Below are 12559 nucleotides of genomic sequence, written 5' to 3' on the forward strand. Positions count from 1 at the left end.
CGAAACAATTGCATCATTTAATTTACTATTGCAACTAGGATATGGCTCATTGGCCCCTCGTTGTTTTGAAGATGGATTTAATTAACCTCCTATGAATCTTGCCAATAAGCGTGGCAGCATCAGTATGGAATGGAAGATGTCAAAAAATCAGCTGCAGGGATGGGTAATCAGTATTTCACCAGCTAGCTCTGCTGAGAGGACTTACGACTACAGAGTTTTGACCCCAGCAGAAAGCTAAGGAACATATTGAGTTAATACACTACTGACTTACCTCTGGGAATCTGAGCTCAGGTTTGACTTAGACTACTGAGAAAAAGAGAGGTAATTGAATAATTCCTAATAGCCACATATATCTTTAATGCAGAAGCCATTTGCAATCACTGGAAAATAAATAATTGCAATTAACTACACTGTTAAGTAAATATACAGTCCCTTGGGGAAGCAATCTGCATGCTTTTATAAGTCTGGCTACAATATGAAACTCATCACAATGTCTATGAGAGTAATTTATAATGAACATTTAGCAGGTGCCTCAGATGGGTTGCTGCAATTTACATTCATTAATAAAACTGTCCTTATTAGACCTGAAGTTTTATGCATTTTAATTCAATAAATCTCTATTACATTTTCATTTTACACAGGATTTTGTTTCCAACATTTCCTAGAATTAGTTTAGCTTGTAAAGAAAGTTAAAATCTTTATGAGACAAAGTTATTTACAATGAAGTATTTGAGAAGATAAAACTAATCCAGGATCTTATGCACATTTCTAACTGGAATGAAAACATTATCTGAAGCTTGTAAGCTATTAAGAATAATTTATTCCATGATATGCAGGTTTATCTCAGAAATAAAACAATGTCATTTTTCTTTTATAAGGATGGCTTAATATCACTTTACTGAAGGAAGAAGGGAACCCTATTACAGTTTTAAACTAAGAGCCAGTATGGAGGAAAAGAACACATTAATCGAAGAACACGAGACAGAAAGAAAAATTCCTTTCATACGTGTAAAAAAGGGCTCTTCTGCATGACTTGTAGCACTCTATCAGAAGCTTTCCTTCCTAACTATTTAAAGATTTAATAGGACATAATGAGGTTTTGACAGTCCTCGTTCAGTCAACATTTAGTCAAGCTTTAATTAGTTTGCTACTTTTGTAAGAAGGGGTCTGCTTGCGGTAACATTTGCATACCTGTGCCTCTTTATTTTGTCCTGCTGTAAAAGCTACAGGAAGAGGGTCTGTTCTTTTCTCACTTACCACAATAAACTACTCTTCAATGCAGCAATCAGCCAAAAGACACATACCTCATCTCAGAAATACCTAAAGAAGTTTGGGTTTTTTTTTCATCTGTGAGTCAGATTTTGAGCGGCTTAGGGGCATAATTGCAATGTTAAGACGTTGTGCGTGAAATGGCACTTTTGTTGATCTAAAAAGATGCATTAATCAGCTTCAGTTCTTGCAGAAAAGGAAGGACAGAAGATTAGACTTACCAACGTTGATGTAAGCCTAGAATAGGTAGAAATAGGTTTCTTAGCTGTTGACAGCTTTCATTGTGACAGTACTTCCAACCCTTCCAACTATATTCAACAACTCAGGACTACAGAGCAGTAAGGTTTGAGATCAGCCTCAAATCACCTGAAAATGTGTATTGATTGCTGTCTATATTCAGTATCTACTCTGGCATCACACAATAGACTACAAAATGTGTAAAAGACGTGAGTTTCACCTCTTGCAGATTTTGTGTCTCTAAGGAGAATAAAATAATCTAATTATATTTCCAAACACCAAAGCCTGGTACATAGTTATTTAAGTTACACTTCATAAACCAAACTATTAGTAATTTCACATCAGCAATTCTTGACCACATTCTTTCTCATACCCTTATAATTCAGAAAAAGATAACTTTTCCATATACTTTTTCTTTCTTGTTTTAAGACCTAATTTCAATATTTATTAAATAAGAACTGGAGAAGAGCTGTAGACATTTCTGTTTTCCATATCCCAACCAGCAAATGGAGATACGGGGTGGAGATGTGGAACTGGGTGCAGAACCTTTAGAAGGATGGAGAGAAGGGGAATGAGTAAGCTGGAGACAAGATTGGGAGAACACACCCACAGGTAAGATAAATGTCTTAAAGTGAAACAAAAGGTATTTTTCCATGGCCCCGAAGGCAGAAATCAGACACTAGTTCAGGACTGGGATAAGACAGTACCCACGTACACAGTGATGGCTGAGAGTTGAGATGAGGAATCTTTACCCAGGCAGTTAATCCAACATACAGATGTTTGCAGGCTCTTGTCCTTACCAGTTGTGAGCTCATAGCCACATCTGATTCAGCTGCTGGAAATATTCCCTCCTTCCTTCAACTACTGCCTCTTCATGTCATTTCTCAAGCCGTTCATGCACTGAGGTGCTTGGGATGTCATCTGTTCACCTTCTTTCTTAAAACATAGTTTTGCTTTCTATTAGCGATTGCCCATTTCTCATTTGAGCCAAGACTTCTGCAATTTCAGCATGAAATCGCTATGCAGTTATTAATTTTCTCATTCTGCTCCATGTGCAGAAGGAGAAATCAGAATTAAAGCAATGAAAGACTGCCATCTTTTTCATATTTTGAGGCTAAGGATTTTTTTTTTTATAAAGGGGCTTCTTCATGACTTAAAATGGTTCTACTGATGCGTAGCACCAGATAGCTGTGATGCCAGTTACATACGTGAGACTTCTTTTCATTGTACCAGTGAGAAAGGATCCAACTAAAAAGTTTTCAGCAGTCTCAGCTGTTCACATAAACCAATGTGCAGCAGCTACAATGTGTAGGTTGATACCCTGCTATTTAGAAATTATTTGGTACATGAACAGCATGCTGGGCTCCATTAGGATATGTCAGCAGGTCAAGGGAGGTGATCCTGCCCCTCTACTCAGCACTGGTGAGGTCACACCTGGAGTACTGGGTCCAGTTCTGGGCTCCCCAGTACAAGAGAAACGTGGACACTGTGGAAAGAGTCCAGAGCAAGATCACAAAGATGATGAACGGACTGGAGCATCTTTCATATGAGGAGGCGATGAGGGAGCTTGGACTGTCCAGCCTGGAGAAGGCTCCAGGGGATCTTATTCATGTATATAAGCACCTGATGGGAGGGAACGGAGACGACAGATACCAGTTCTTTTCAATGGTGCCCAGTGACAAGACAAGAGACAATGGCCACAAACAGAAATGCAGGAGGTTCCCTTTGAGCAAGAGAAAACACTTTTCTACTCTGAGGATGACCAAGCACTGGCACAGGTTGCCCAGAGAGGTTGTGGAGTCTCCACTGTCAGGGATATTCTAAACCAAACTGGACACGGTCCAGTACAACCTGTTCTAGGTGACCCTGCTTGAGCAGGGGGTTGGACTAGAACTCAAGAGGCTCCTTCCAAACTAAATGACCTGTATTCTGTGATTAGGTCTGTTTGAAGATCTCTCTGTTTGAAGATGCAAGGTATGAACGAGCATTAGCAGACAGGGTCATAGTCTAGTTAGAAAAGTAAAACCAACCTAATGATTTCCAACTGTAATTCAGGATCCATGAACTTGAAAAGAGCACATGTCCTAAGCACAGGTTTCCAATACATATTCTTTTCTATTTCTGAAAATGCCTTCTAGTTCCCCCATTACAGTTTTTGAACCATGAGCTGTTTTGTAAATACTGTGGCCAACATAGTCCCTGTGTAATCTTTGTGATCATTAATGTTATATTTTCCTTTAGCAACGTTTCTCTGCAAGTGCATTACTATGCTGAAATGGTTTCAAAGAACACAACTTGCATAATCCCCACTTAAAACATTTTCCAATTTAATAATTTTCCAATTGTAATCACATTTTCTGCCATACTAAATGGAATAGTATTTGTGGTCACAAACCCCAGAATCACCAAATTACTTCAAATCATTGAAATAGATTATGTTTATAAGGAAACAAACATGAAGTTTGTAGCTATGGAAATTATAAAACCCTTAAAATAGTGAGTATCATTATCATATGGATTTACTAAAGAAAAAATATTTCTAAGTTTTTGTTTTAATTCATGAAATTGCCGAGGAAAATTTATAGTCATAGGTAGAAGAAATGTCACATACAAAGTTTGTTTTCTGAAAATACTCTTAAAATAAACTGTGTTAAAGAGAACAATATCCCAATGATTTAAAAATACTTAAGTGCTTCAGATGCCATGTTATGCTGTCTAGAACTACTGATATATAGCAGATGGTTCGCTTATCCTGCACTGAGGAGCTCAGCAGGACCTGCAAGGGCTTACCACTTGGCTATGAATTAAATGGATGCAGCTGAAATCTTAAATGTATACGTATACACATCTGCATGTCATCGCTGCCTAGAAAAGATAACAATGTCTGGTGCGGTTTTGGAAGGGAATTGCGTATGCCCACGACTATATACACTTTACTTCTTTATGCTATGTGGTATTACCACGTTACCAATTTCTCCTGAATGCTCACTTGTCAAAGCAAAAAAAGCCAGAATTTTAAAATGACTGCTGTGTTTGTCACAACAAGAATGTGCAATTCTTACATGCACTTTTCCTGATGTATTCAAAGCACCTTCTGCAAATAATACTTAGTTGAAAAAAATACACACACACACATATACACAGATATATATTTGTGTCTGACAAGACAGCCAGATGATTAGTGATAGCACCAATATTGCAAGAAGACAGCAAGAGCCATATCCTGCCAGATGACCTGTTTTTGTTCAGGGAAGCACACCTATAAAGATGAGAAGGTAATCAAGTCTCCACATGCACCCACAGCCTGACCACCTCACTGAGAATCAGGTTTCCAAATCAGTGCTAGTTGCCTAATTAGCTACTAATCTTTTTGATGACAATTACTAATGGGTCATTTGTTGGCTGGAGTTTGCGAAGACCCTAGTTACTGCACAAAACACAGGACTCCATAATGAAAAAAGTTGAACTTAAAATATTTCTTCAGATTTGAGTAAGATCTGAATCAATTACTTAGATGTAAGAAGTTTTTCATTCGCTTTTTTTCTTTGAACAAAAGATGTTTGTTCAAAAGAAAGAGAGAGATGTCTTACATGAGGAGGTCCATGTTTTGTAGATGAAGACATCACAGCAGTAACAGGGAGTGCTCCTTGAACTTCTGCTGGCACAAGCACACTTGATAAAAAGACATGATGCCACCACTGCCTTTTTCAAAATAAAAGACCATATTGTGCCAAGACTGTATGATCAAATGAAAATTCGGTGATTCATTGTAGTATCAGCAATATGGTAGGAGCTAGAGTGTCATGCTAGAATGAAGTCGTTCCTATTTTATTAGGTAATAGAAAGTCAAATGGTCAGAGGTAGCAGAGAGGCACAGTGCAAGTGAATGATGGAGCTAGATATGCAACTTCTTTATGGGTAGTTATTACCTTTTAAAAAACAATTAATCAGCCATTCCAGTTATGGCTTATCAAATGGCTGCTTGGCAGAAGTCTAGAAAGGAAATACCTTGGTTGAATGTAACCCATTAAGTAGATAGGGTAGGTGTACAAGCATGAATTCCTAGTTTTCAGACAAGGACTTTGCTTCTTACTCTGCAGATAAGAGCTCAAAAATTTTTTGTAGGCCAAAATGACTGGAATCCCGAAACAGCATTTCTGTTGCTACCTTTATAAATGTTCATATATGATACATTTAATCCCTCTCCAGCTTACCAAGTTACTATCAACCCTAACAAAATGTCCTTTAGCGGGGGAAAAACAAAAACTGTTTTTTCTGGATACAAGTGAAGGTTATGGTTTATCCTGAGCAAATGGATTTTGTGATTAATATGACTTTCTCCTAAAGACCTATGTTTTGCATACTGAACTCTATATTCCTAAGTTGCAATTCTTGGAACTGAGGAGCACACAATCATCCTTCTTCTTTTCTTGGAAGTACAAGGAACTTTAAAGGACTTTTCAATCAGCAGTCTCAGCCAGAAACAGGTTTTTATTCCAAAACAGTCAAAATAAGCCCGTATTATTAAGCCTGATGGTACTTTCTTAAGATGGACGAATAGGATCAGGAAGATTTATAGGTAAGAGTTTCAGTGGATAACTGATTTTTTTAAAAATATGAAAATACCGTAATTCTCAAAGATTACCATAGACTGTTAGTATGGCCAGCTGACAGCAAAAATACTCTTCCTTGGTCTAGACTTGAATGGTGATTTAAATAAAGCAAGACTGGTAAACTGACTCACTGAGATAGAAGGAACAGAAGGAGAAATATTTCTACTGATGACCACAGCTGAAGCTGTGAGCTGTGATGCTCGGGGCTGGTGCAGGGAAATAGTGAGAGAAGGGCAGTTCCTGACTGACACACCGCATCAACCACCAAGTTCCAGCAAAGTGCTTGGGCAAACGAGAATGGGAACTCTCTCTTTTTTAAAAAAAAACAAAGGGGAAAGGGCACCTCTGCATGTTAAAGACACAAAATGACAGCCCGTGCGGGATGCCAGTGCGTAGGCAGGCCTACAAATTTACTGATGGGGGTCATGACACTCCCGCTTGCACTTCCATAGATCCATGTGAATGAGGAGGCAAGGAGAGATTTATGGGACTGATCCTGCTTCCACATTTACACTAGCAAGATTTTGTAGAGCCTACAGAAAATATTAGATGCTAGTAAGCTGTTTCAATTAAAAAAAAAATTATATATATATAATGGTGAAAGTGGAGATTAAAATGGCCTTGGAACCATCACAGTGCGAAACCCTGTGTGGTCTACAGCAGTCACAGCAGATGATAAGCTGCTCGCTCTTGGGGACTGACAGAAGAGAATCAACTTACTTCTTCCATGCATTCACTCACAGTAACTCCATTTCTTTCATTTCTCATATCAAACAAGAACGTGTCCTTCTCAGTTCTTTGTATTAAACCCCCTCATTTTTCCCTCCACAAACTTCAGTTCTCTTCTTACCCTGAATGTGTTTCAGAGGTTTCAGTATCCTAGTCTTATTCAGTTGATAGACAACTAATCTTGTTTAATTTCAGAACCTCCAAGCATTTACCCTATTACCTTTTCTGAAGAACCAAAACACTAACTCATAATAATTTTTAAATTTCTGGAATATTCTTCAACTTCAGCCTACAGTATACCTCATTGCTGCTGCAGATTTCTTTAAAGTCACCTCATCAAATCTCCTTCCAAATCAATTTTAGAAGATAATTTTCCAGAAATAGAAAAACTACCTTTGTCACATACACTACTATAAATCTGCAGTGTATTTCTGATAGCAGCAAAGATTACAGTGACCTATCTGTATTATCTTTAAAACACAGGGAGAGTAGAACTTCTGGAAAAATTATAGGAGAACTATCTTCTACACAAAGAAACATCACAAATTCATGTTTCTTTGAAATGCTGTGACAACACCTGTATTAGAGACATTGCAGAGAAGCTGATACATACTGGAATTCATAGTCAAACTAATATAAAAGTTTATAGTAATTTTTTATAGGTTGTGAACACTTCCGTAACATGCTGGGAATAGATGTGTTAGAAGATACCTGGAAGCAGTGGGCAAATAATTAGAATGCTGTACCACCCAAAAAATCTAGCACTGAAAAAAACAATCAGGCAAATCTTTAAGTTTAAAGCATAGCAAGAATACTCAGCCAACTTTGAATATGTAGGATTAACTGAATTTACAAAGTTTATTTTTGGAAACACTTCTAGCATGAAGAATGATGAACTGAAGATGTTTAGTACTAAATGAATGCAATGCCAGCAAGACATATCACAAGCAGCAGTGCAAAAGTGTCTGTAATTTGCTGGACTGAATGGGTCTACAATGGATCTTCAAAAAGGTAGTGCCTTCTAAGAGGCTAGACTGCTAACAGAAATTTTTCTGGATGTTTTACAATAACATAGTGGCATTTATCTCCCTTATAGAGAGGGGCTGACCTCACAGCTCAGCTACGCAGACCCAGCAGGATGTGTCAGGATCAGGCCCCCGATGATGCCACCAGAGCAGATCAGGAACTAACTCAGCATACGCATTAAGAAGATTAACTCATGCTACCTCAGCAATAGCACTTGGCCATTACAAATTTGCCGGTGCCTTAGCTCAGAGGCATATTGTTCAGGATGAGAGGCATCTCCTACCACAGTTAGGTAGGTGTTTGCAAACTGAACACAGCAGACAGACCAGAGCATTCCCTGTTTCTTGCCATACAGCTCCTCGTCTGCACCCACCTGAGAAAAAACGACAGAAAACCCTCCGAGTAATTTAAAACACACATTGACAGGAGCAAGTAAAGTCAGAGGGCTAAGCCTGGAACAGGGTCACCTAAAGCTCACCCTGCAGCAGAGGCCCCAGGGTGAGCTTGGCCAGGGCCAGGGCCAGGGCCAGGGCCGGCAGCCCAGTCCCCCCTGCGATCCTGCATCCCCATGCCGGCAGTCTGCTGTGCCTCCTGGGCCAGCATAGCTGGGGCAGCTGTCGTTAACAGGATAAGGAGCAAAAACCTGCACCTACAGCATCTGAAGTGTGACAGCAGATCCCAGTCAAGAGACCACCAGATTGAGCCACTGATTAGGTGTGCGGGTAATTAAGTAACAAGGCAATGCTTATTCTTCAGCCTGTTGATGCAGTGAGCCAGACTAGTGATGTGCCAGGGATTTAGCTACAAGACAAACTTCTGAGGCTTATTACTACAGCAATACTGAACATTTATAATCAACACTTAGTAGCGTTCACACTTCCGTATGTTTATTTTCAGGTAAACAGTGGCTGGGGGCTTTAGCCTGTCCCATGGAGAGGGTGGCATCAAGCACGCCTTACGAGATCTCGCAGCCAAAGCCAAGATGGGGCATCACTGGCAGAGACCTGGCAAAGGGACCCCGATGTCCTCGATGCCTGGCACACACCCAGAGCGTACAAATGTCTTGAGACTTCAGGAAAAAATCTTGTGGTTCCAAGTCCTCTCATGCTCCCTGTATTTTGAATCACACATCAGCCCAGGAAAACTAGACTAAAATTGAACCTTATCATTAGCCCTTTTCAGGCTGAGGACAACTTTAAAATGCTTTAAATGGATGAGCTGTAGGTATTTCTCTGAACATCATCTTGCCAAGCTACAAATTATGCTCAAACTATAATTCAAATCTACTATAAACCAACTGTATTTGCTATGCTTGTTATGCTACAGATGTCCTATTTCTTTCTTGCCAGTTTATCCCTCCGGACAACGCCCTTGTTAATGCACACATGGATCTCAGAATTGCCAGAAGCCTTTACCTGTTTTATTGATCCCCCCCTGGACTACTCCAACAACAGTAAAGCAGATTTTCCTAGCAAGGAAATCAATATGACTTTAGATTAAGGTTCCCATAAAATGTTTAATAAATTATATATTAATGATTTATTGTCTATCAATTATGAATTAATAAGCACAATGTTTTCGGCATCTGACTTAGCACACAGCACTTCAGTGTCTGGACTCCACATTTGAAACAGCTCTCAGATTCTCCCTTTCAATGGCTTAATTGAGAAATCCTTTAGAAATATACTTTATTCTTTGTCTTTGGTATAAGCACAGTCTATGTTTCCACAACACATGTATTGCTCATAGCATCTTAGTGTCCAAGCCTTCAGCACGCTGTGCTCTCAAGAGGGAATTTAAAAGGTCAGCAAGAAAAGCAGAGATAAATTTAGTAATATATACAAAGATGACAGGTCAATGGATTAACCCTTAAAATCTGTAGTATTAACTACACTGCTGAATAGTTGAAGGAATGGCTAACATCAGTTTGCATAGGCACACGTTTAAAATGCCAGAAGGGACCAAGATATTTTCTGGAGTGTGAGGTTCCTGCACGACCACAGGCTAACACTTTGGCTGGCACTGAGCATTAGATGAGCAATCACCTTTGGCCATTCTTGTTCCATTCTGTTCTGCCACCGCCAGCTGCACATGGCCTTGGTCAAGGCACTCTGCCCGCTGCCAGCTTTGGAAAAATGGCACAGTTGAGAAATGCCATTTATAAACTAGTTTGTGAAGTGATTTGGGATTGGATCTTATATATTTTATATACAAGCAAACCATTAGGTCCTATCTAGGATAATTCCTGCTAGAGGTGGCCTGTAACTCTGCCCTTCCAAATTATACTTTAGAAACTGATCTGCCTCCTAGGAGCCTAGACTTTATTGTCAAAACAGAATGCTATATGCTTACTATTGATTCACTCATGACTGTTCTGGTGTTACGATGCTGTCAAAGACACACTGCCTGTACTATCACTTCTGTGTAGTAAACTGCATGAGACAACTATTTCTTAAATCTTTTGCATCTTCTGACATACCAGTTTATAAACTACCAAATGCAGAAGACTACAAACAAACTTAATATGACTTTAACTGTGCATACGTTACAAGTGGAAGTTTCTAGATCAACTTTAATTATGTTTAATTAATGTTGCAAAGTAGCTGGGTGAAGTTCTGGTTAATGGGGTATGCTACCCAAAAAAAGCAACAGAAAATGTGTATTATTCTAATGCTTTTTACACTCACACATGCATGCACCTTATCTAGGAAGAATGGGCAAATGGATTTGATTCATCTTCAAATTATACCTTGTGTGCTCATATGCAACAACATTAACTGATATTGGTAAAGCATTCGTAAGATGAAAAGTACTGTGTCAGGACTAAGAATCACCTGCACTCTTACCTGTTGTGCAGTTCACTCAGTATGCATCATCTATGGTTAGTGACATTATTTTGTTAGAAGTGAATCACTTTGAAACTCACAGATATAAATGTAGGAATCTTAATCTATTGGTAATAAAGAAAGCATTCTCTGCAGTTTCAATCCTGCAGACTGCTAGGCAGTTAGTAAGTTAGGAAAAACTTATAGCGCCCTTCATCAATACTGGGTGTAAGAGATAATTCTGCTGCAGCATGATTGATAGAGGTGTTCTCAGGCAGGAGCATTCTCAATAATACTATTGCACCACTAGTGAATAAAAAACAAACAGGCATAATATTTCAAAAACAAGTAATCTATAAACATTGATGATAACTATGGTTACCACAGCATAGCAGAGCAGGATTTCGTCCTTAACATATGCAGTATAAAGCTGCATATTCTGAATCAGTGACTTGAGTTTCATTTCAATTATGCTTTGAGTTTGTTGGTTAAATGACTGCAATGTCTAAAGGATTCCAAGAAGGAAGTTATTAGCTACATATGCAGTGCTGAAATGTCAAACTCCTGTTTTTCAATAGATGAAGGACTAATCGTCACCTAAGGAAGGAGAACTGCACCGCACCTCTATGAGGGGTAGCCAGCCTTTGACACACAGGCCACTTACTTCCCGCTGCTTGATTTACAAAATAAAAACTTTTCGTTTAGAAGATACATGCCTACCCTCAAGGACACCAAAAAGACACTACAGTATCTCTGAGAATTAAAGGGGGAAAACCATGAGATTAAATTGGTTTTCAACCTGGATATTATTTTTGACTCCATGTTACCCAGAGCTGAGCTTTAGCAGGAAAGTCAAGGTAATCTCAACTCATGACGAAGGTTTACTGCATTCTTTTCGGCTCTATATACAAATCTTCCAGTCACCCTTCCACACTGAGATGCTACTATCACAAAGGTTTGCACAAACATCTGCTTGTACTTTTAGAGTGTGGAGTTCTATCACAGACATTTAGGAAATCTCTCTCTTTTTTTCCCCCCACAGAGTAGAAGTATAAACCACTACTTACTCCGCTTGCAGTAAACAATTATAAGATTCACTGTGAGCTATAAACATATGGCAAAAGTCACAAACAAACAACCGAAATGTGGTATCCTGTGCTGAAGCCCGAAGAGATTTCAAACAAGGAATCTGCATGCCTGCCAAAAGAAGAGACTCCTGCATGCATTGTGAAGACTCCAGGTCTCATCTTAGATGGATACCCACATTTTCTCCTTGCCATACACAGGAACATGAACAGGTGGCATGGAGTCTGCAGTTCACTAGCATCTACAGCCAATATTCACTTTACACACTGCTACTGAGAAGAAATGCAGCATGTCAGCTGTATTTTTCTTAATTGCTTCAGCAGATTCACAACAGTGATTTTTAGTTACCTGTCAGATGTTCCTGTTAAAAGTATTCTTAGCTAAGTCTGATGTCAATATTGAGATTAGTTTGTTAAGTCACTTTTAGCTTTTCCACAGGAAAAAATATTTAAGAAATAAAACCTGGTAGGGTCTACAACAGAAGAAAAATAAAAGTCCTACCTCTACTACTGCTTTGGCATCCAGTCTAAAGTTGAAATCTCCAAAGACAAAATACGAAACTTTCTCAAACCGCTGATCTATAATTCTGGAAAAAAACAAAACAAAACAAACCTGTCATTCAGCTTTAAGTACATGTGAGGGTGCACAAATACACATATCTTACCTTCTAAGCACAATCTCAGAAGTAATTATTGGAATGATCAAAACCACCAGTTTCTACTGGAACAATACTTTAACCATGTTTTTGGGCTGATTCTTTGCTTAGGCAATTCT

General features: G+C 38.9%; 1 protein-coding gene across 1 annotated transcript in view; it reads right to left on the reverse strand.

Moving 5' to 3' along the window:
• The window catches only part of INPP5A (inositol polyphosphate-5-phosphatase, 40kDa), a 198356-nt gene that overhangs the window by 66546 nt on the left and 119251 nt on the right, over positions 1-12559 (reverse strand). The window contains exon 9 of the mRNA XM_010582007.1: positions 12287-12371. Coding sequence (XP_010580309.1) covers positions 12287-12371 — 85 coding nt within the window. The remainder of the gene's footprint in view (positions 1-12286; positions 12372-12559) is intronic.

Source organism: Haliaeetus leucocephalus, unplaced genomic scaffold, assembly GCF_000737465.1.
Source record: "Haliaeetus leucocephalus isolate CR32 unplaced genomic scaffold, Haliaeetus_leucocephalus-4.0 Scaffold830, whole genome shotgun sequence".
Lineage (NCBI taxonomy): Eukaryota > Metazoa > Chordata > Aves > Accipitriformes > Accipitridae > Haliaeetus > Haliaeetus leucocephalus.